Below are 24,624 nucleotides of genomic sequence, written 5' to 3'. Positions count from 1 at the left end.
TAAGAAAAATGCCTCTAGCCTGAGTTTTGCCTTCAATCATCAATACTGCCTTGTATTCGTATATGAAAAGGAGGCAGCCAGCACCATGGTTAGGTGCCTGCTAGAGTCCTCTCATTTAGCAATCAGCTGGGCAGTTGGAATCAGGCTGGTTCCTAGGACCTTCGAGTCAGAAAACTGAACCTGCTAATGCAAAACCACCTTGATAACCAGCAGCTAGAGCTGGAGGGAGGTGTTGCTGAGGGAAGAAAGGGGCATTCTTTGTAATCTCAGGATAGCACAAAAAACCCAAGCATACATTTCTGCAAAGAGATCAGCTCAATGAAGTGCAAGCACATTCAACCATGTTCAGCAAGATATATCTCTGCAAATGAAATTAAAGTTTGTTGTCTGAAGTCTGATGGCATCAGTGAATGTAATTTATTCTGCACAAGCCCTCTTTGGCTGTATTCAGCAGAAAACTGTGGTGTCAAAATACAAGCATAGAATCTCTCTTGCTTTTTGAATTTTTCACCTTTTGTTGTTCCTTGTAGCTTGCAAATTCTGCAGGCCAGCAGCTGTGCCTTCCTAAACTTACCTGTAGTCTCTGTTGTGGTTTGGATCTTCTGTTTGATACCTGAAGAGATGGCTTTAAAGAGTGTAAACCTTGGGTCCCCTTTCTTGAGAGCTGACTCAGGCATCTGCCATCATTTTCTTTCTCCTTTTTTAGTCCTGAAGTGATAAATTTGACCAGAGTAATAATTATCTTTCTCTTCCCCATCATCCAAGTAATGAATTTTCAGAAAACTAAAAAAGGAACCAAAGTCTTTCTTTTTCTTATTTCCAACATTTTAGAAGGAGTACTTTTGACATCCTTAAATATTTTGCTTTTCCAAAGATAAAAGTGGTGTCTGACAAAACCACCAAAACATTGACCATATGCTTTGAGCAATGCTTTAAGACAGTCTATTGATTTCATACCAAATCATAATCAAAAGACAAATTTGAAGGTCCAGAAACTGGGTTTTGTTTAAGGTAACATTTCAAAAGAATGAGAGTTCTTGCTCACTAATTCACTTTAGTGATCTCTTCATATTTACCATATTAATGTGCCTAATTACAAGTTAAATACAACCACTCTGTTTTTTCAGAAATACCTTAGATAGCTGGGGGTTTTTTTGTTCAAATGGTAACTAAACTGGAGGACAGGGACTATGAGGTTGCCTTTTGTGGGATTTAGCATGTAATAAGCCTGGAGTCTCAAAAAATCAGTTACAGAGGCTCCTTTGGATTGTATTTGAGCCAGGATTTCATTTGTGGCAGACTTAATGTTCTAGTGGAGCTCAGAGTTGTTTTTTGTCTGGTCTGTTTGGTCTGTTAAAAAAGCACATTAAATTCCAGTGTACATTTTAATGAAAATAAAAAAAATACCATGTTTCTTATTTGCATGTTTAACTTCAATCTGACCTAACAGGAGAAATACCAACGAGAACAAGAGAAACTGAGGGAAGAATGGCTACGAGCTAAGCAAGAAGCAGAAAAAGAGAGCTCCAAGTATTTTGATGAGGTAGGCTGTGAATAAAGCTTTGATGATTAATTTCATGAGGGGTTTCTTCCCTTATACTAGATGCATGGAAGCAGGCAAATAATTAGGTTGTTTATGTCATTTATCTTCTCATTTTGGAAAATAAATTGTTGTCTGTGCCTTGGTAGAAAGAGACTGCAGAAATAGGATGGAAAGAGTAGGTGGGATGTATTGATATATGTTGAATTTGTCTCTTCCTTAGTTAGGTAACTAACATAAAAAATATGTTGGCAAGAAGTCACAGCATGTCTTAATTGTTGTGATGATAAATGGTCACTTTTGCTGTTTATTTACCACCTGATGCTACTTGTTGGAATTCTGCTTCAATACTTTATCAGGAAGCGTGTTTGTAAGTATCTGGCTTGTTACTGGCAGACAGTTTATCTGATAAATTTATATATCAAGTCAATAGATTTCCAGTTATATATTTTATAACACTGAATGTGTGTAGTTTCTGTAGATGCTGAATTCTCTGATTGTTGTTTATGGGAAGATGAACAAATTTTTCCCTGAGTATGGGAACTATCTGAGGTATCTCTACTGATAAGTGAGTGCTGCTTCAGGCATGCAAGCTAGATCAGTTGTGTTTACACAGTCATGAATAAGTAGACCATAATTTAAAGCTTAAAACTTTAATATGAAAGCTTTTTGAGCTGTTAGAGGACTTTGCTGTACAAGAATGTAAACCATTTTGTACTTTTCTGTCATTAGGGGTTTTGATGGACCCATAAACATCATTTTTTCTCTGCAACTAAAACATCTTTTGACCACAGAAAGGCCTTTTCTCATTTTCGAGAGAAGAGTCATAGAGTGATAGGTCTGAGGCTTGACTTTGAAATGGTAGGAGAATGGAAGAGAGTGGGAGATTGCTCAACATGAGGATTCATGTGAAATTCGTCAGTCTGATATAGGTTGCAGTGTATATCTTTGTGTATACACTCTTAAGTAGATCTCAGATTTCTAAGTCAAAACAATAGGGAGAAATGCTGGATATCATGCAAGTGTTTGTTTTCCATGAGTATTTGAGTTGACATGTAAGTGATATTTTGGAAAGCAGAATGTTTCACATAGTTGTGGCCATGCTGCCTGTGGTGCTTGCTGAGGCTGGTGTGTCGATTGAAGTTCTTGAGTTAGGAGAATGTGAAACCAAACTGTGTCCTGCATCTTGCACTGGAAGTGCTGGGGGTGATTGTAATACATTCTTACATTATAGAATAAATTACCTTTTCTGAGTGAGCAATCTATTTAAAAAACAGGTCCCTTCCCTAAAAACATGATCTTTTTTCTTTTATCTTTGCTGCAGGAGCAGACTGTTCTAACCCTAAATACAACATCTGTCACTTCTCAGGCTCCACCTGTGTCCAGCTGGAGAGAAAGCCCTGAAGCAAATGCTCCTGAGGAGCCAGAACGAGATGGGGATAACGAGCTGGCAAGCAGCTTGCTGCATGAAGAAGAAGGAAGAAGGAGGCTTCAGGAGGAACGAAGGATCCAGGAAGAAGCAACCCGGCATTTTGAGCAAGAACAGGAACCCGAGGAGCTGGAGCTTGAGAGACAGCGTAAAGAAAGGGAGCAGCAATACGCTGAGGAGCAGAGGCAGCAGGCAGAGATGGAGGAGCAGAGGCGGCAAGCGGAAAGGCAAAGGGAGGTCCCCGCGGAGGTGCCTCAGTACCAGAGGTGTGCACTTGTGCTAGGATGCACTTTCTCTTCCTTCTGCCAATTCAAATCTGTTTCTAAGGGGGCTGTGCCTGTCCTGAACATATAAGGATGTTCATGTAAGATTCATGCTGCAATCAGGAGGCACAAAATACCATAAAATAGTTGTTCTTTCCAAGGACAGAAGGATCAGGCATAATACAAAGTTCCTCCCCAAGAATCAAGTGCTATATTACCCTACTTCAGCTTTTTTTTTTTTTTTAAATGGGATATGTAAATACAGTAATTACAGCCAGATGAAAGACAATCTGAAGGACTTAATGAGAAAATTTTGTAAGAATTGTGCATAAGCCTGTAAATTGAGAGCCAGTGACTCAACATACAGGGCTTCCAGAAGAAATACCAAGTGAACTTTGTTGGACTTTTCCAACAAATGTCTGACTGATTTTTCTCTCTTATTTTAATTCAACAGTGTAACAATAAAGCTTAATTGCAGTTAACTACTGGGTAAATTTGTCAGTGAGGAATATCATGGTATATGAGTGAACCGATACTAGCTTACATATCATAACCTGTTAGAAATATCCACTGTGGATATATTTTGTTCTCTCATTAACTTCTTCAGAACATTGATTTAAAAAACAAACAAACAATTATTAGTTCTCAAGTTTGTGTTCTTGGCCGGTTTTCAGACTACTGTTACAGGAGATTAATCTATCTGAAAACGATTAAACCCATAGCTTTTCCTTTTTTTGTCTGCATTTGCATTACTGCCTTGTGTCTGACTTATGGCTTGAGGTTTCTCTTGAGGTTTTTCTCCTTTTCTTGTGAAAGTAATAAGAGATGACTGAAGAGAACACATGGTATCAAGCTAAGTCTTAGGAGAAAGTAATATGATTAAAAAAACTGCATATATTTCCAGAGGAGGTTGTAAGGCCCAGAGTTACTTTAGTTTAATCTAAATGACTGCTGCTTGATATGCCTGCTGAGCAAAGCAGAGACACAATGCTACAACGGCAGAACAGGTTCTTCCTGGCAGCAGAGCCGGGTAACTTCACAATTTTCACTTGTCCCAGTTGCAAGATAATAGGACTTTGTGCAGTAGCTTGTTAAGCTTCTGTAATATCTGCATACCTAAACCCCTGCTACATTCTTTAGTCGATGGGGATTTCATTGTTTCTGAGGTTGCTACTGAAGGATGTGTTTTGCTAAACATGGGGGGTTTTGCTTTATAGTAAAGGAGCAAGTTCAGTGAAACTGGCCTTTAAAATATCTGGTGTTTTAATATTTGCTATAAGATGATATCCAAAGATAAGACTTGAAATCTGAAATGTTATATAAACACCCACAGAGGCACGATACTTGCTGCAAAGTGCAGCTGAAAAGTGTTGTCTGTGGAACTTTGTGAATTTATAAACTGCACCTGTACACTCTTCTAGAATAAAAATGTAACTTTTAGAGATCTGCTGTGTTTGGACAAGATTTTCCTCCTCACTTTGAAATGGATGAGATAATCACTGTTGTATACTGATGCTTCTAATTTTTGCAGCACCTTAGTTTTTGGGATTCTTTTAATGCATCTGAATTTTCTCAGTTTTCTCTGGGGATACTTACTGTTTGTTCAATTTCTAGAATTTTTTTTTAATATGCATTTTATCTTTATTTTGCTTCTAGACATTATGAGCGCTATGAAGTATCTAAAACAATAGAGGATCGAGCTGGCCATCCTCTCATTGACAGGTAATGAGAAATTGAATTAATACATAGTTGAAACATCTTTAGCAATAACCATTTTGGCATGCTCATGCTTGGATTCCTTGTCACTTCACAAAAATGTAATTTCGGGCAGTTTTTATGACAACTTTTGTTATTCTGCCTTCTTTTATCAGTTGAATTTCTGATGTTAAATTAAAACTCTTTTGAACTTTACCTTTTGGGGTGTTTAATTTAAACTGCTTTTTTTCTTCCCTTAAGGATCTATTTTGGATTATTTCCCTTATGAACTATTTGTGTTTAAGTATGTCTTTTTGTATATGAACATAATGTTTCTTTTTTTTTCTCCAAAAGGCATTATGAGCGTTATGAAGTTTCTAAAACCATTCAGGAGCAACCTGGACAGTCACTTGCTGACAGGTATATCCAATATTGAATCTCAACACTGACTGTAACACCACCATTTCTTTGTTAGAAAACTTTTAAAATTCTAACAAACTTTATTCATAGCAGCTAAATGTATGTGTTGGATCGCTGCTGTGTTTTGCAGTTTTTATGGCATGTTTTCATATTGAAGAAACAAGAGGCCAAACTTTTGTCAAATTATCCCCTGTGTTGTAAGCAACAGTTTGTCAGTGGGATTCTACAGAGAGAAATAATATGAGATGAGATGAATATGTGGGTGGTACTAAAGTTACCTGGCTAGAAAACAATTTCGGATATCTCGTGGTTGTGTCATAGCACGCTCTACAAACTAAGGTGCAGTCATCCCAATTAGGGTTGTGCAACTTGAGAGAGTAAACAAGAAGGTAAGTAAGAGGCAGCAGCAGCATATTTATCAGGGAGGTAATGCATGTTGCTCTTGTAATTTACACAAGTTATTTTTAAGTTGAAAACTCTTGCTTTACAAATCAAACCTTTGTTTTGCATCGCATCTCACAGTATTTCTGAAAGATGACTTCTGCTGTGTATTTGAGCACTTCTTGCAGTTGAATTGAGCATACCTCTCTTATATAAAGAGAGATTTAAATTACAAGTAACAATTAATGAATCTGTTACTAGTGGAAGATCCAGATCTAATTTCAGAAGGAGCATGCATTAAATAGTTACATCTTGGTTATATATGTGAGGAGGACACTGCTTATTTCTTCACTACAGGCAGCTGTGAAACTTGCATCTTCTTTAATAAATATTTAAATCGGTCCACACCATAGGACAGTCAGTAAGAACTTAAAGAAGCAAGATGTGATCCAGTTTATGCTTCATTTATCTCCAGATAAAGGACAAGATTCCTTCAAAACACAGCTGTACAGCCAATGCTGTACATGTAAACACATTAATGTAGCAGTTTTGAGTTAGGACCAAGCACAGTATCTTTTTAAATCCTTTCTTTGTGAGTTATTTTAATACCAAAAATTTGGCTGTACTACTTGAGACTAATAATACAGCACGGAGGTGTTGACAAAGTTCCTGCTCTGTACAGTCAGAAAAGAAACTTTTTGCCATTTGTCTCCCTTTATGTGACATTTGTTGAATGCCATTTCTTGGCTAAAACTCATTAAAAAATTATGCTGCTAGGTATAATCAGTGAACAATATTTTTTTCCCAAAAAAAATTTGCATGCAGGATTTGAGGAGGTATTTTGCTTACAGTCTAGTAAAAGTGCTGAAGTATGATTTAAGTTTCTCTTGAAGCCAAACCAATTGTAAATCTGCTCTGAAAGTTCTCACTCCTTCATCAGACCATAGTCTTCACAAAGCTTCTGCAGGAAAGGACTTGGTTTTTTACATGTTTTTGTTGCAACAAGTACAATGATCAGTTCCTTATGCCTGAAGCACTGACAACTTTCAGTACAAAATTTTAACTTTTAATTGGTGATTATCTATTGACATCTAAATATTGACATGTTCTTTTCCCATAGGTGTTTAGTTATTTTTTGCCTCTTGTTTTAAGTACAGCATAAGTTGTTGATGGGAGGGATGGTGAAATAAAGAGAGGACTGGTTCTATCATTTGCAATGATAAGAGCTTTTTCTGTAATGAGGGCTTGTAATTAAGATAGAGAAATTAATGTTTTTATATTCTTAGGAATAAGTCAAAGTCAACTACAGAACTGAATGAATTCAACACAATCAGAAATGGTAAGTAATGTGTAATTTCCATGATATTTAATTTTTGGGGCAGGTAGAGAGGGAGGAGACTAGGAAGGAAAAGATTAAGATGTGTACATATAGTCATCCTAAGAAAATGATTTTTTAGTATTCTTTTTGATAGCTGCATTATAAATTCATACTATGCCCCAATTTAATGAAGTTTCAACAGAAAGAGGAAAATCATACAGTCAACATAAAAGCCAAGGACAAATAGAATTAACTACTCTTGAAGATGGTGATTGCAAATGGCTCTTAGATGCCTAAATTTTAATGACAGATTTTTACATGAGATAAAATCAATCATGCAGTTATATCACTGAAGATATGTGTAGATTTGATACACTAACTGTCAATAAAAAAAAAAAGCTGAGCATACCAAGATGATGAATTTAATGCATTTAATACAACTTTTTGTCTTCTTAATTTCAGTTAGTGTAGTAATAACAGAGTAAGAAGTCAGCTCTCAATATGTCATGATGGCTTGTGTCCTGGACTCCAGTTCAGTTCTATGACTTTGGTTGTATTAGAGGAATTATGTGCAAAGCAAACAAACCAATTTTATGAATATGTTGGAGTCAAAAATGCCTGCAAGCTACTTTTGTGTCTAAAACGTGGTTAAAAAGAGTAATCACAAGTAATCAAAGAAAAGTAGATGTATTAGGGGATATATTGCAGATTAAAAATGTTGTTTTCATCCATTAAAGTGCTGTCGTTGAAATTAAAGAGAAAGTAAACTTCCACAGTATTTTATAATCCATTATAATCACCAATAAATCGAAGAGCAACTCTATAGTAAGAGCAGCATTTAAAAGGATTGAAATTTTAATTGAATGACTAATTGCTGAATAATTTTCTTAATTATTTTTACTATAAAGAATAGGTACTGGATCTAGGAAATAAAAAATTGTTGCCTTCTGATATGTCAACACCCATTGGAGAAAGATTGCTTATTTGTTTACCCTTCCAAATTTTCAAAGATCATCTATACCATAAGTTTCATTTCAACTCAGTAGTTAACACATAATCCAAGTAACTGAAAGATTTCTCTGTCCCTTCTATATCTATATAAAGCAGTGTGTTTAGTGCCTTGAAGGCAGAAAGAAAGAAATTCTTATAAACAGAGACTACTTACAGAAGAGTATGAACTCGTAAAGAGAAAGAGTGTATCCCATTATTTAACTACGTATTTTACACATGATTCAGTTTATATTGGAGGAAGAGTTGAAATTATGGCACGAAAAGTGGTGATACCCTTTTAAAAAGAGGAGTATTTACACACAAATGCCTATGCATATACACTTAGGAAGTGAAGGAAAATGCATTTACATTAAGCATTATGTAAAAGACTACATTAATGGAAATGCAAACAAAAAAATTTTAGTAATGTTGTATTGGCAAGTTTTACCCAGCTGTAAAAGGGACCTGGAATAACTTGTGAATGGAGTGATTAAAAATAACTCTTGGAATTATAGCCAGAGTGCTGACAGGATAATAACTGCTTTTGTGCCTTGGGGTGTCTAGCTGATGTGTGCACATGTTGTCTGCACAGGTACCCAGACCAAGTATTCAGAAAGGTCCTGGAACACGGGTGAGTCACAGAAGAAGTCTCAGAAGGAGCAAAACCTGTCTGCAGCAGAGTTGGAGAGACAGCAAATCCTTCAGGAAATGAGAAAGAAAACATCTCTACACACGGACAGCAGCTGGATTAGGCAGCGCAGTGCCAGCATACATAAGGAGCCCGTTAGTCTGTACAGCAGTAGTATGAGGAGGTAGGAGTCACATTAAAAATTAACTCTGTCTGTCATCAGACAGTTTTCTTCAGTTATTCTGAACCTCAGCTTATATTACAGTGCATAGAAACAAATTGAGTCTGAAATGCCGTAAGGTAGACTGCATAGCCGCACAAATAGGAGAAAGTAACTCTATTACAGCTGGGATTGAATGGGGTTTTTTGCAAGTAAGGAATGTGGATGTGACCTGTGAATAACTCAGCTGCTTATTTCTTGGTTGGTATAGCAGCAATGGAAATTAATAGTGTGCCTTGTGACTGACAGATGTGTTTAAGAATTTCAACACAGCAATTTGTTTTGGAAATTAATTATTGTGGCTAGGAAGTATACCTTTTTCAACATAGAAATGTGTCATAAAGTTTGGAGAGTTTATTTTTGCTTTATTTAATGTATGAATGTTGGATTTGTCACTTAGGAGACAGACGAAGTCTGGAGTGTTTGGTCACAATGTGATCAGTCAGGAGAGTGTTTGGTTATTGGGCCAACACCTTGTACCTGGGTGATGCTATCCAGTCTGGGTGGATTGTTATTTTCTATCTGGTATCCCTTGGAGAAAACATAAACAAAGTTGGTATCTGAGGGCTGTTGCTGTGTGGATTTTGATACAGTTCACCCTGATAAGGCTGCAGTGAAGTGTTTTGCTTTTATTAAGTAGCTGTTAAGTGCCACCTCTTTTCCTTAGCATGTTTTTTCCCATGAGAACTACAGCTGGACAAAAAGAATAATTTGCTACTCACACATTTTAAATCAGTACATGAAGAATATCACTCAGAGTCATCAAACATATTCATCCTAGAAAATATTAAAAATGCAAGGATAATGGCTTTCTCTTAAAAAAATCAGCATGTAGTTCTGTTGCTCCATCCGTAATGCCATTTACATTTGAGGTACTTGTATCTCTGTTACAGAGGGGAGTCTTTGGACAATCTTGATTCTTCAGGAATGAGGTCATGGAGGCACCATTCATGGCTGAACCAGTCTGCATCCTCTTCATCTCTATCTTCTAGTCAAGATTTTAGTCGTCCCGTGTCCACTTCAAACCGAGCCTACATGTGCACTCCTTCCTCCAGCAAAGCACCTCCCGTGGCCACCTCTGCAAGAGCCCCCTCCACATCCCAGACAGCTCCCCGGGCTCAGTCTCCCGTCTCTGCTTCCCAGTCCGGGTCCCAGACACGCAGCAGGTGAGTGGGTGCCCTTTTTCCAGGAAGGTAAAAACGTTGGATGGCACTGAAGAGCAGAGCAGACTTTGTGCCCATGCTGGGCTTACAGCAGTATTCTTGCCCATAACATTGATTAATTAACAAATACCTGGAGTCTTCTAGCTGGAGAGGACAGTGGAAGTATGGACTGGTATTACCTCCCTGCTCCAGTCACTCAGAAAATTCCCCAGGTTTGTCATCACTGCTTGACATTGGTTAAAAAAAAAACAAACTTGAATAATCTATCTGCAGTCTCTAAGCTCTGTGTTGGTTATCAAACTGATTAGCAAAGGCCTGTTCCAGATAGTATTTCTGACATTTATTTCCCCTGGTTTGTTTTAACAAAAGATTCCTGAAACCCACGCTTAATGACCCTCATCTTGGTCTCTCCTCCTCACTTCCTGGCATGTGGTCAATATCATCTTGAGGAGCACTCAGGAATGCTCATAACCCATAACCCTGGAGAATTACAGAGTAGGATGTTGATTTTAATCTAGGAAGAGAAAGCAAGAATTGTAACATATTTTGAAACAAAAATGGAATTCAGCTGTGGTAGGGTAGATAACTCTGCTATTTTATGTACTTGAAACATTTTAAAAATACCTCAGGATAGTACTCCAGAGAATCATCCCACACAGAATTACATGTGTTCTATATAACAACAGTGAACACTACTTCACTAGCTCTTACACTCTCAGGCACTTAGTGATAAATTGACCCCATTTTTTTTTTTTAAGCTAGTCTTTTACATTCTGGATGATGTAAGAAAATTACTTTCTTTACCATATTTGCTTCTCTTGTTCTCACTTCTATTTGCTAGCACCTTGGTAGATCTATGGAAACTACCTCCGTATGGCTTATGTTCAAAGAGTTCACATAATATTTTATCTCCAGGACTAGCCTTCTTTTATCTAACAAGGTACAGATGGTGGGACTTGGAAGGGGTGCTTGGTAAAACTTAGCTTTCTGGATAGTTCCCCACAACTAAGAAGGCAGGAGCACAAAACCTGTGTTGTTACTCTCCAAACTTAACAGTACAGTTTTTATTTGTAGAAGCTATTTTATACAATGAAATATGTGCCAAGAATGTGACAGAATTTCGTAACTTTTTCCTATGTAAATTTGATATAAATTATAACACTTCAGCTTTCCATGGCTTTCAGATCAACTCTAAATAACATTACTTTCCCCAAGCAGTCTAATGGTCCAGTTTTTCCGTATGTGCTTTTTGTTTTTAATCTCAAAAAGTATTTGATAACTCTTCTTTGTCATTTAAACATTTTCAAGCTGGTTTTAAGGTTTTTCATTCTATATTTAGGTCAGTCAGTGGGAAGAAAATCTGTTCATACTGTAATAACATTCTGGGCAAAGGAGCAGCCATGATCATTGAATCTCTTGGTCTTTGTTATCATTTACATTGCTTTAAGGTGAGAGCTGGGAGTCGCATTGTGAAGGAACAGGAACTAATCAGGAGCACGCATGGCTACTCAGTGTTATGCTCACAGGGGTTCTTACTAATCACCTGCTTTGCCTTCTACTCTTGACAGCATGCATATTTCCATGAGGCAGTCCCATTTGCAGGCATTTAGCCCTCCACTCTAGAAGTTTCTTAAATGTCAGAGCTAACAAGTAAGACTTTGATAAGCAAGATGAGCACATTGACTGTGAGATCAAAGATATCCTTTGAATAGGTGGCAAAATATCAGAAAATGCTGAACCACTTCTTCCAGAGAAAGCAACTCCTCTAAAAAATTAAAATCTCAGCCTAGACCCTGGCAGTTGAATCATTTAAGATGACCCATCCTTTCAAAGCAAGTCTAGTCTAGTCTTAACAGAGAGTGTCCATGTGTTGTTTTCCAAATAAAGGCATGTTGGAAGAGTTCTATGTGGCTGGATAAAACCCAGAACAATACCAAAAAATGTCTTTAATGCTACTCAGCCCTAGTCACAAACTAAGCTCATGCCCAGCTCTGAGACCTAGACCTACTTACATGATTTCCCATCGGCTTGGGACATTTGCAGAGCTGAAAGAATAAATGTTTGCCTGCAAAAGACAGCAAAGCAGTCCTGTTCCCCTGCTCTCAGACTAGATGTGGAATTAGACTATGACTTGGAGGTGCTGTTGAACCCTTCTTCTCTGACTTCAAGAAAAAGGTTTCTGTGTCTAGTTTAGAACACTTGTCTTCTGTGCCCAGCTCAAGTGCATCACCTGGAGTATTACTAGGGATTGACTACAAGCTCTTCCTGGTCTTGCCTACCTGAGCAGGAGGGACAGGACTAATCCATAGTGATCAGTTGCCATTCACTTTTCTGCAGGACATGTATTCTGTGTGAGACAATCCCCTTGTAGATCATAACCTATGTAAGAAAATGCCAAGTTTCTGTTTTCCAAATTTCTGAAAATTAATGAGCTGTTGAACAGACTGCCATTTAAAAGATTCATTACTTGATTAAGCAGGGAAACTATCTATCCTTTGTAAATTCAGTAAGGGGAGTATTATATTTCAGATTACATTCTTTCCAGATGTGGTCCATATTCACAGCAAGTACAAGTTTAGCCACCGTAGCTAAATAGTTCAATGTTAGAATGGCAACAGTCAAGCCCCTTATGTGTTTATGTAAGGAAAATTAAATCAGCCCCATCTCTCCAAATCAGAACTTGTTTTGATGATGCAAACCCAGGAAATTGGGAGTGCCCTGAGTATTTGCTGCTTCGAGTGCCAAGGGACTGAGGACACCAGCAGTGTATAGTGCCGCATGGAAATCTGCAAGTAGCACACCCAGGTGTTCTGTGCCAAAATTCCTGTTGCCATCTAGAGAACAAATTTTTTTTTGTGCCAAACCAATTGTAGTTTTCAGAGAAACCAAAGTGAAAATTAGATTTAATGAACTAATCTCTAAAAACCGTCTGCTTTATGTTTGCTTACTTGGTGTATCTCTGCTACTCATTGTCCAGTCGTCGCCTTAAAATACTTTCTCAGGGTTGGTTGCATTTTGACCTACTAATCGTTGCACATTTGCTTCTAGTGATTGTGGGGTTATGGTTCAGGCTTTGTTGAGCTTAATCTGAGCTGCTTTTGAACAGCATTTTTGTTTCTTAGTATTTTGGAAGGAGTTGCTAATTATTCATGTGTGATTCAGTGTGTTGCCTGTGGATGCGACCTTGGTGGATCCCGCTCCGGAGCTGAAGTCAGGATCCGAAACAACAAACTCTTCTGCAACGACTGCTATATCAGATTTAAAAGTAAGGCAATCCAACTGCAGTGTGCATGACTGTAGCTCTTCTCTGTGCTCTACAACCTCAAGTGTTTGCACAGCTGAGCCACTTGATAGCTTTCTTGTTTAGCTTTAAGTTAGTGAATAGGTTCAGCAAGGTTTGATTGCCAGTTTCTGTCTTTTGTGGGGTAATCATTCCTAACTTCTAACTTGCTGGTAGCTGATTTTACCGACTCGTTATTATGTAGTTTTGAGCAGACAACATGGTATAGTCATCTTTCTTCCCTCATAGATCTGAGAAAGTGGTGTCAAGGAGCTGTCAGGTGCTAAGCAGGCTTGTCTTGATAACAGAGAAGCCTTTTTGAAAAAGTGTCTACATTTTCTTAAAAAGAAAGCTGAAATATGTATTTAATTCAGTCCTAATACATACCTGGAAAGCAATTAGTTTATCTTGTGCAGATGGCACAAATGCTGGTTTCTTTTCGCGATGCTATTATTATTGGAATTATAGGTCTGTAATTGGTTATTCATTTAGGTACAAGTTCAGGAGGAATTGGTTTACTTACAGATCTTAATTAAAAGGTGCAGTATAATTTTTTTCCTTCTTATGGTTTGCAGAATTCTGATTTATTGGCGCATGATGTTAAGGCTTTGTATAGTGGTATTTAGGTCTTTTTTTCTGCTGTCATAGATGATGGTAGACAACCTCCTAATTTTGTTAAGTATCAGGAGTTTCATGTGGCTCTTTTTTTATGTGGCAAATGTGGAATTCTATAGGATGATAAAAATCAGGAAAGGGTAATAATTCCTGAATTACTTCCTGGGAAAAATGTCTGTGTTTCTGTATGAGCTCAGCACATTTTTCTCATGGGGGATGGGAAGGCAGTGAAGGGAACAGGATATTCATGCTAAAGCATTTGAGCAGGAACTGGGCAGCTGCTGGCTGTGAAACCTAGCTCAGGAAAAGAGAAGCTCTGCATCTGATGCTGTTGCTGTTTGCAGGCTCTTTTTGACTTCCATGAAGAGAAGTCACAGAAATGATTATGTTGTACCTGAGCTAAAACCAGAGAGCACAACACCTCGTGAGGGTAATAGCACATTCAGAGAGACTAATGTTACATGCAAGGATGCCACTGTGATCAGTGGAAGGAGGAAGAGAATCACTCCCTTCCATCTGGAGGTTATCCAGGGCACTGGGTCATACTGTGTCTATGTATCTCCTTATTGACAAGACTACACTGAAGTGACTGCTCCTATTTGAAGAACCCAAATGTGTGAGAGATTCACTCTGGAGCTTGCTCATGTTATTTTTTGTCTCTGTCTTTTCTTTTGGGGGGAAATATTGCTGGATGAGTTGGATAAGTAATTTTATTTTGGATGAATTGCTATTTAGTCTCTCTTTGACGTTACAGCCCATAAAGTCACAGCAGTGCCTTTCAGAAGCAGAGCTGATCTGTGAGGAAACGTTTCTATTCCCTTCCCTTCAGACTGCATCTACTTGGGCCAGTGGGCACCTCAAAACATAATTGTATGAGATACAAGTAAAATCAGGAGTTGTAAGAACTTGTAGGTACAGAACAAAGTATTCAAATTAGTGATTAGTAATTGAAATCAGCTATTTGAATAATACAAAAACCAGCTATGCAATTACTGCAGTGAAAATGTATTGGCAGCACAGCACAGGCCTGTGATGCAGATTACTATTTTTTGCAGTTGGCATCTGACATCAACCTGGCTAGTTATTTGTTAGCTTGGAATGTGAACACATTGGCTAAAAGGTTTGATAAACTGTAGGGTTATTGATATTCACCTTGCAATTTTATGTAATTTTATGTGATATTTTTGCACATTTTTGTGTTAATTTTGCGGTTTAAACTTGGAATGTTCTAGTTAAACACCACTGTATTGGCAGATACCTACAAAGATATGCAGAGAGGATAAAAAAAGTTATTTATATTGTTACAGTTATTTAGCAAATTTTAATTTCATTATTGAAGGGTAAATTTAGAAAAACTATCACTCTGTCTCTGTGCTAATGCTAAAAATAATTCTTAAGAATTTGGTAAGGTGCATGTTCTGTGGAATATGACTTGGCCTGAAATACTTGCAGTGCTATAATTGGATTCAACTCATATTTGTATTGTTTATTAAATTTGGATTGCTTGGTTCAGAATGTATACCTTAGTATGTTACCATTTTCAATAAGTATTTGAAACTTTAAAATATTCTTTGACTATTAAATTACTATTTTAAACTTTAAAATGTTAATTGTTGTCACAAACATCCTTCAGTAGCTAGATTTTACTGACCTTTTTTTTTGTCTCTCCCTAACAGCTGGGCAACCAACCTGCATGTGAAGCAAATGAAGATATGAAACCACTGTCGCAGATACAAGAAGAGGTGATTGCTGCTGATGTAGATCTATAAATATAAATATTGTGTGTGTGGTTTTTTTCTAAGAGTAACTCTTGCTTGTCTAGTCTTCATAGCAATACCTTGTATTCTTCATATAACTATTTTTATTTATAAGAAAGTAATTGCAGTAAGGAAATAGCTGGGAAAAATGCTTTGACATTTTCAGCTTCAAGTATTGAGAGTGCAAGAGAGAATAAGTATATTTTCAGTAATAACTTCAAAATATTTTTGAGGCTTATAATCAACTAGTTGACTTTCCAATGGTATATGAAGAGGGTATTTTGTTTCTAAGCTCTTGAAATGAGCATTAGAGAAATAGCTAATATAAATATATATTTGCAATTGCTGTCTTTATTTTTTGACATATACTGAAAGTGAATTCTCTAGGTTAATATGAAGCTGCATTTAAATGCACACAAATGTGTTTGCTTTCCATATGCTGGTTTCTAAAATGATGTGCTTTTTTTGAAACCTAAATACAAAGAATAATCTCTTTGCTCAGTGGTGTTGGCATAATATTCTGTGGAATCCGTTTAAGTGAGAGAGTTTTCTTTTCCCATTTGGAGATGTAACTATCACTCTTTCCTCTGAGTGGAGAGTGATTGTTGAATTACCATATATTTGTAAATAAAAAAATCTGATGTTGCATTTATTAGAAGTTTTTGTCCTTTCTGTTCAGCTAAAGATGCCTAAGGTAATGTGTGGAAATATATAAAATTGTTTGATTTTCATCTTGGGAAAAATACTTGTTCTGACAGGATTAAGTTGTTCACCTAAATATATGCAAGAGCAATAGTTCTTCCATTTCCCTTTTACTTTGTAGTCAACGTCAAAGTCTGTGTGGAGCTTATTCATCAAGCTCTTCATGCTCTTTCTCTTGAGCATTCAGTACCAGTGGTGAGACTATATGCCCATCCCTGAAAAACAATTGAAAGAGGTAGATGTTCCTCAAAATTGCTCTGTTGTTGCTAGAAATGAAGTGCTGAAAATATTTTTGGGTTAGGTTCTGCTCCTTTTGAAAACACGGCTGGAATGTGCGCTGTGTCACAGTGGTGGCTTCCAAATTGTTTAGGTCAATGGCTTCCCCAAATCTTTTCATGCCTGGTTATGTACCCTCTTGTGTCCATATCCTTGGAAACAGTGAAAAAACGTAGGCTGTGGATCAGAGGAATTTGGGGGAGTGTTTTATGGGTAAAACTGAGGAAGAGGAAGCTGGGAGGTGTTGGAGGACCCTTTCTTGAGTGTCAGCTTATATATGGCACCATGAAGAGCTTGCAGTGAGGCTTAGGGTGCTCTTTGCTCTCAGGGGATTTTGGAGGGGTGGGGGGTGGGATGATGTGTGGGAGAGCTCACAGATTAGGAAGAGAGATTGTGGCTGTGATAGCTGGGGGCAACAAGGGAAGATTGTGCTGTTTTGGCATAGTGGGAGAACTTCACCTGCACTCCCGTAGTTTCTCCTGCTCGTAACTGAACGCTGCGTACTGAATTGCAAAGTCTCAAACATCATTTTTATATTTGCTTGAAACATCTTTATAAAAATCTAAAGTGTCTCATCAACCTAACTTGGCCTTGGTTTTTGATATTCAGTTAAAGACTGGTAAAGAGATTTAATTTGGTTTTTACTGTTGTGGTAAGTAATGACATGGTAGACCACAGATGAGAGCACTGGGATATGAAGACCCTAGTTGTCAAGTACAAACTATGGAGACATAGTCACACTGCCTGCTTACACAGCTCTCTGGAGTCCTTGTTGCTGCATGGGGAAGAAGCTTGCTTCCCTGAGAGCTATTCAGAATCTGATTGAGGTACAATGCAGATCTGGCTGTAGAAAACATCTACAATAATGAAGCACTGTCCCCCTGCCCCCCAAATTCCTGATACCTACAGTCTCCAGGAGCAGCCCTGAAATACACTGAGAGACACCTTTCTTTTTTGTCCAAAGTCAAAGTTTCTCAACTGCTAACCAATGAACCTATCTTAGCCTATCCATGATTCCCCCTCTCCCAGCACTGTGTTATGCAGCAACACTGTGAGAAAATTTAGGGATGGCGATGCTGTTCTTTGCATCTTGAGGCCAGACATGTTTCCCTGTCCATGGGAATTAGTCAGGTATGGAAATTGACTGGTGGTGAAAAATGGAAGGAAGGAAAATTCAGCAACCTGTGGTCAGCAATGCTGCCTGACTGATGTCCCACAGCCTGCAGTGGTTCTGAGCCAGGCTGGCTTCTTCTAGGTGGTACTAGGAGTACTTCACTCAAGTACTTCCATGCAGATTCCAATTTAATTTTCCCACAAAATGTCTGCAAGAAGAGTGGTTTATTTCATTAGCTTGTGCACAAATGGGTGGGATTTCAAATTTAGTGGGCCTCAAAGAGCTGAAACTGAAACTCTTGAAGAGTTGAAGTTTCCACCAGTGTTAAAATCCTGGTTTAAACAAGGCTTCTTCAAATCTACATTTGCTAAATCACATTGGTAAACGCGAGTAATAAAAATTCCTTCATCCCCTCCGTCCTGTGGAGAGGAACAGGCAGAGGAGCCTACCTAATGAACGTTGTATTTTTCTGTTTCAATCCTTGCTGAAGAATTTGGATCATGTTGGGCTTTTAAGTTCAGCAAACCTGGTTATTGACACAAGATGGCAGTGTGGAAGTGCACCTTGCACATTAAAAAGCCCTTTCTGTGATTGTAATCTCGTATTGAAGGGGTTGTGTTTGCTAAATGATGCTAAAGTTATGATGTAGGATAACTTTGTCTTAGTTTTGGTCCTTTCTCCCCACCTGGCATCATGGAGGTGTGATGTACAACTGAATCTGGGACATCTTGGGTTCTTTTGTTTGTTTTTTGGTTTTTTTTTCCTATTTCATTGATTAGCTGCTGCTTAAAACAGTACAAGACCAGGATAGTCTTAAAGAGAACAATTCCTGTGGATAAAAATGAACTAGATGATTTCCAGTGGAGGTTTTTGCTGTATTTTGTTGGATTATTTTTTAAGGTATTGTTCAAGGAAGAAGAACCAATTATTCTCCCTCAGTTCATCAGCTGTAGAATGCTGTTTTAAGCCCTCAAACACACAGGTCTACTGGAGAGCTGGGACTGTACTGCTGCTAAACTCTGAGTACATTTAGGGCTGCGTGCTCTGTTCAATACTCCCGGGTGCAGAGTGCTGCTTGGGGTATTGGTGTCTGGGACATCTACCCAGGGCTGGTCTGGCTACGGTGCAAGTCTGGAAGATACTCATGCAGCTGCCAGGGCAGGTTTTGCTGTAGTACTGTGGAGTGGGCAGCAGAGATTTATGAGTAAACAACTGAATGAACATCAGCCAATGTTAGAGCCAATGGTGCAAAATGTGATTTCATGGGCTGGCGAGAACATGTCCACTGTTAGCTGAGGTGCTTGGCTGTCTCAGCTTCACTGACATCAACAGACACACAGACTGTGGCTCCCATGTAGACACCTACATTATTGCACACCACTTAATGCTTATTTGGCTTAAAAAAATATCCAGAATTATCTGTGAAACTCTTGATTTAGATAAATCTCCCTCCTCTTTAGGCTTTCAGGCTGTCAGCTAACTAACTGCAGTGTACATTTGAATACAGCTTTGGAACTGAGTGGTCTATGGATAACAGCTCTGTCACAGGTCAAGGTTTAAATAGAGTAGCACTTCAAAAATAGAAAATGTTTTCACTGTGGGTTTTGTCTAATACATAAGAAAAATCAAATGTCTTGGAGTAAAATTCAAGGTACTGCACATGTTCTTAGTTTTTATGAGAGTTTCTTTCAGAGTTTTTCTAACAGGAGATTTGTCAGAAATTTCAACATGAATTACCTTTGGGTTCACCTGTTCAGGCAAGCTGTCACACCACAGGCAATACTGATTAGTGGCATGATTTATGCAGCAAAGCCCATTTTTAGTGCCTGATGTCTGAGTTTGGAGTTCACACTGACACCAGAAATGGTCAGAGCCAGTCTTGTTATTTTCAGTAAAATACTTTTCAGGTGAATCCCAAGGGAGGGTTCAAGTGATAAGTTCAACACTTCCCTTAGGTAATAGCTGTTGTTGCATGGCCCAACCTTGTCGCTTATGGAGGGGGAAAGTGTTTGAAATCTGACAATGTGAGCTCAGTGTGAAAAATGGTATGCTTGCAGCAGTGTTTAAAATTCCAGCCAATCACTTGTAATGGATTAGCAAAATCTGCGCCATGGCTGTAATGGGAGGCTTATTAACAGCAGGCATAATTACATAAAAGCACTTCAGCATTTTCATTTTAGCTCCATGCCTCTTGGTAGCTAGGGGCACCAACATAAAATAACATATGAGGATGATGTAAAGTGCTTCCTCCCAAAAGGGATGTTCTAGGGTGAGCAGTAGGGTATCAGTTTATTAAAGCTGGAGAATTTTTTTTATTGGTTCAACCAACTTGAAACAAACTTTCCAGTACCTGCTGTAGGCAACAAGAGCTCCAAAGACCTGTCACATTGTGCAATGGGAATTACTGTGTTCTCCTTAACAGTTGACATTGTATAAAGAACCAAAACACTTTTTAAAAAATATGTACAGGGGTGTATGTACCTACAGTTTCTCTTTATTGGGTCACAATAGAAGACAGAAAAAGCTCAGACTGTTAAATGAGCAGTTCATGAACACAACCCTGTGAGAACAGGCCTGTGTTTGGCACAGCGTGCCCTCCTAAATGGCCTCCTGCAAGTACCTGGGCCAGAGCAAATGTTTCTGATTCCCTGAACTGGAATTTGTTCTTGTCCTCAGGCAGCCAACCAGATGTGCCATTTATATGCCAATTGCATATGGCCCTTCTGTGCTGGAAATTCACAGATTTCAAGGTCAGACCAGGCTATTGCAATATTTGGTCTGCCTGTATCGCTACAAAGATCAGAATCTCTCATCCAACAATTCCCATATTGGACACACAGTGAGCACTGTTCATTCAAAGAAGAGTGATGTTCTTTGCTGGAAAGAAGTTCTATGTAAATCTGAAATATGCAAAGGATGAAAAATCTACCACGTGTCAACATAATTTGTTCCAGTGGTTAATTAGTACTCAAAAATGTTAATTTTATTTTTGCTTATTTTAATGAGCTTTTTAGCTTATTAAAATAAGCTTTTTGATTGTATTTTTGTTCATTTAAGTTGATTTAGACTTCTAGACCTAGATAAATTCTCTTTGTTCTTTCTTAGATTGTACATATGTCTTTTTTTGTTGTTTTTGTTGGGTTTTTTGGTTTGGTTTGTTTCTCATACCTGTGCATAAAGCCTTATTGCTCACATTAAACACAAAACACAAGTTTACTTCCATGGGTGGACATTGTGGATTGAAAGACCTTGTCTTAGTGAACTGCAACACAAAACTTTCCCTGAAGATTTTGAACACAGGATAAATAATCCTGAAGAGCATAAAAAAAAACCTGAGGCTGTAGAAGGATTTATTTGCATAAGGCAAATAACTAATGTCCATAAGGGAATTTTGCTGCACAGCTTTTTGGGCATAATTACTAAGGTTTTGGTTTGCCTTTGTTGGAATGACCATGCCCAAAGTCCTGTGTGGTTCTAAATTTTCCTGTCTTGGGGAAGCACCTGTAAGAGCTTTCCATGCTGTTGTGTCTTGACAGACAAGGGGACAAGATGACATTCCACTTTTATTTCTCAGCATGAAATGCCAGCTGCAAAAGATACAATTAGTTCCTGCTATGTTTGGTAGATATTGATGGGAGGGGTCCAGCTTGTGGCCTTTCATCAAACTCCAGCTCTGAAAAGATATAACAACTGCTGTCTTTTGATGCCTATGTAAACAAGATTCCTGCAGAGAAACTCTAGTTTTGCTTTCATGTGATACTTTAAATAAAATTAATTCCTGCTGAGGTAACTGTTGCATGTATGAGATATATATATGTGCTGCACCTCGCTATTAAAGCCAGGGGGTTGTACTCCTGTCTGCATACATCAGAGAAAAATCCCAAGACAGTTTAGGAAAGCCCCACAGCAGTAAAAGAAGTTAGTAAACAAGCAGCCTTCAGCCAGTCACAGCTTCTGTCTGCGAATAAACCACAGCCACCAAGTGCAGTGCGCAGCAGCGGTCACGAGTTGTGCTATTCACAGTATTCTGTGCAAAATGCACATTGCAAATGTATTTCTATCAACAATTTCAATGCATACATTGAAAAAAGTACTTTTGTACATACAAGTACATTGAAAAAGTGACAAATCACTTCTTTGTTCTTTCCTATTGAAATAATTGGATGTTTTTGGCTTTTTACTGGTGGACTCAGTGTTATTTGGAGCGTTCTGTTGCCTGTGATAGTTCATGGCAGGTCTAGCACCTGCTGAATGCAGTGGTTTGTGTTCTCTCTCCCGCAGTACTGTGTTAACTCAGCTATAAAGGAGAGGTAATTCTGAACTGAAGGTTGCCCCTTTTTACAATGTACAAACATATTTAGGTTTTTCAGACCACCTGTGTTACACCAACCACCCTGGTTTCCCCATCACCTAACCCTGTCCAGTTCATCTGCTTATTCTATTGATGTTCTGCTAAATGGAAAACAAAAAGTGAGCTGATAAATGCCAGTTTGGTATTGAAAATACAGGTAGATGGTAAACACAGAGGGATGTACAGGCTGCACTATCCATTTTGCGTTATTACACTAATGCTCTTTTTGGTTACTCACTATAGCACTTTGTAGCTACATAGTGTTACCACATAGCATATTTCTGGTATCATATACACTGAATGTCCTTTTAATTCCTATTTCTCTGTAACATCTTTGACTTGAAGCCAAGAAAGCTGCCTATTCAGAAAAACTGTTTATATAATCTTTTAATCCTCATGTCTTTGCCAGGTAATGAGTTCATAAATCTGGATTGCATAGAAAATGCCAACTGAAGGTGCTGACTTTGTTAAGCTTGTAAAACCAAAGTATCCCTTCACCTAGCACTACAGAGAATTTGGATTATTCCCTTAGTTTATCAAGGCTATGATCTCTGAAATATGTCCATAAAAGTATCAAGAAATGTGGAATCCCAGAAGATATGGGGCTAATGTGTATGTCTCAAGGGCAATAGCTGATGGCTGTGGAGCTGACAAAGGTTAAAAACAACCAGCTGTGAGAAAGAACAAAATGTGGCTGGAGAAGGGGGCCATGCAGAGGTAGTGCAGCACTTTCCAGTATAAAATCCTTGTCCTAGTTCCTGAAGATGAGCACAACACAGTACGGTGCAAGTGTAGGAACAAGAAGTGTGCATGGACTGTAGGGAAGGATCAAGATCACCAAAGAACCGTGAAGCCCTTTGGCCTGTTTCCAGAGGAAAAGGCTATGCATTATAAGTAATTTAATAGAAATAATTTAGGAATTTAATAGAAGGTGAGAAATCTACAGGGCAGAGAAATCTATCTATAAAAAGATACCCCCACCAAACCCAGGCAGCATCCCCAGGACCCTGGACATCCCATCAGTTGGACTGACACTGAAACCGAGACTGGTTCTCTCTTATCCTCCTCTCCTTTCTTTCCTCTCTCTTCCTTATCTTACCCCTTTATCCAAAACCCACTGCCCTGAGCTTATATAGTAGGCCAGGGACTAACTTACCAATTTCCATGCCGAGTGTGTAATTTACTAATAAAACTTTGAGTTTTTGCAGACCCTCTGAGTTTTGTCATTCTTTTCAACCATGGGCATCTAGGAACCTTGGGTGCTCCTTTCCCCATGAGGCTGGGACATTGCAGTAGACATGGGTAAAAATGCTCCTTGGCCAGTCCATCAAGAAGCAGATATTTATACTCACTGGTTTTCACAATCAAAGTATTAATTTTTTTCTCATCAGTCCTGCTTCATTGGGGCTTTTTTTTCCATGATAACAAGAATGGTTACACTATTCAGCAAGTGCATTTATCTTCTAATCAGGCTCAATGCTGAGGCAGCAAAACAGGTGTGTTTGTAATGCTGTTCCCTTGCGTGTAGATCAACTGCAGCTCTGATTCCCACAGAACCTGGTTGGTTTTATGCAGAGCATTCAATGAAAGTGAGCCTGGGAGTCGGCTGCCTGCCTCTTACCTCCCATGATGGAACAGGCTCTTTGCAACATCACTGCTGTTCTCTAGCGTGGGAAAAAGGTTTCCCCATGCAGCCCACAGGTGTGTTCTGCTGTTCAATAACTCCAGTGGCTTGTGAAAGGAGAGCCTTCAGTGCTGGAGATTTACTTCACTGCTGCTGCACAGATAGAGCAGGAATATGACTGAGATCAGCAAGGCCCATTAGTGAGGCTGTGAAGTGATAACCTTGGCTGAGCTGGATACAATAAAGGCTATTCTGCTGTAGAATGTTAGAAAGATTAGCAGAACTACACTGGTTTGCCTCAGCTGGGAATGGTGTGCACGGTGCAGGTTTATTTATAACTCCCTTGGTGTTCTGGTCGATAAGTTTTTGTATGGGTGCCAAAGAGGTCTTGTACAGGTATCACCAGGAGGTTTTCTGGAAGCTTGAAAGACAAGCTGGAGATTCAAGAGAGTGATGAAAACAGTGTGCTGTAATGCTGGGAAGATGTTCATTGCTCTTATATTTTGTTGGACTAGAAATTATCTTTGTAATGTTCCTGAAGCCTCTGATTGCAAACTAAGTAAATGGTAGTTTTTATAAACCCAGTGATTTTTTTTCTTCTTAAAAACAAGAAAAAAAACCCCCACCAAAATAAATAGTTTTTAAAAAAATAACCTCTGTCTCTTCAGCTAATAGAGTGTGAGGGGTCTTTGATTGACCCTGAGATTAGCCCAGTTGGTTAGACCCCAGTGCTAACAATGTTAAGGTTTGGGTTCAATCTCTGTGTGGGCCATGCACTTAAGAGTTGGTCTTGAAGATCCTTGTGGGTCCCTTTCATCACAAAATATATTCTGTGATAGATAACTTCACCAGAAGATA

The 24,624-nt window shown here is 38.5% G+C and overlaps 1 protein-coding gene across 50 annotated transcripts in view; it reads left to right on the top strand.

Moving 5' to 3' along the window:
* Positions 1 to 16,351, top strand: part of LMO7 (LIM domain 7) — a 131,612-nt gene extending 115,261 nt beyond the window's left edge. For 23 of the 50 annotated variants that reach the window (XM_086881022.1, XM_086881041.1, XM_086881037.1 and 20 more), the window contains 10 exons: positions 1,451 to 1,543; positions 2,865 to 3,235; positions 4,889 to 4,954; positions 5,282 to 5,347; positions 7,015 to 7,067; positions 8,629 to 8,848; positions 9,778 to 10,050; positions 11,387 to 11,495; positions 13,210 to 13,312; positions 15,619 to 16,351. In XM_086881022.1, coding sequence (XP_086737148.1) covers positions 1,451 to 1,543; positions 2,865 to 3,235; positions 4,889 to 4,954; positions 5,282 to 5,347; positions 7,015 to 7,067; positions 8,629 to 8,848; positions 9,778 to 10,050; positions 11,387 to 11,495; positions 13,210 to 13,312; positions 15,619 to 15,641 — 1,377 coding nt within the window. In that variant the 3' untranslated portion in view covers positions 15,642 to 16,351. The remainder of the gene's footprint in view (positions 1 to 1,450; positions 1,544 to 2,864; positions 3,236 to 4,888; positions 4,955 to 5,281; positions 5,348 to 7,014; positions 7,068 to 8,628; positions 8,849 to 9,777; positions 10,051 to 11,386; positions 11,496 to 13,209; positions 13,313 to 15,618) is intronic. The other 27 variants (XM_086881045.1, XM_086881042.1, XM_086881036.1 and 24 more) reach the window with 3 other exon arrangements.
* Positions 16,352 to 24,624: the final 8,273 nt, after the last annotated feature.

Source organism: Cyanistes caeruleus, chromosome 3, assembly GCF_971803275.1.
Source record: "Cyanistes caeruleus chromosome 3, bCyaCae1.hap1.1, whole genome shotgun sequence".
In the NCBI taxonomy this organism is placed as follows: Eukaryota; Metazoa; Chordata; class Aves; order Passeriformes; family Paridae; genus Cyanistes; species Cyanistes caeruleus.
This window is presented reverse-complemented; position numbering and strand designations above follow the sequence as displayed.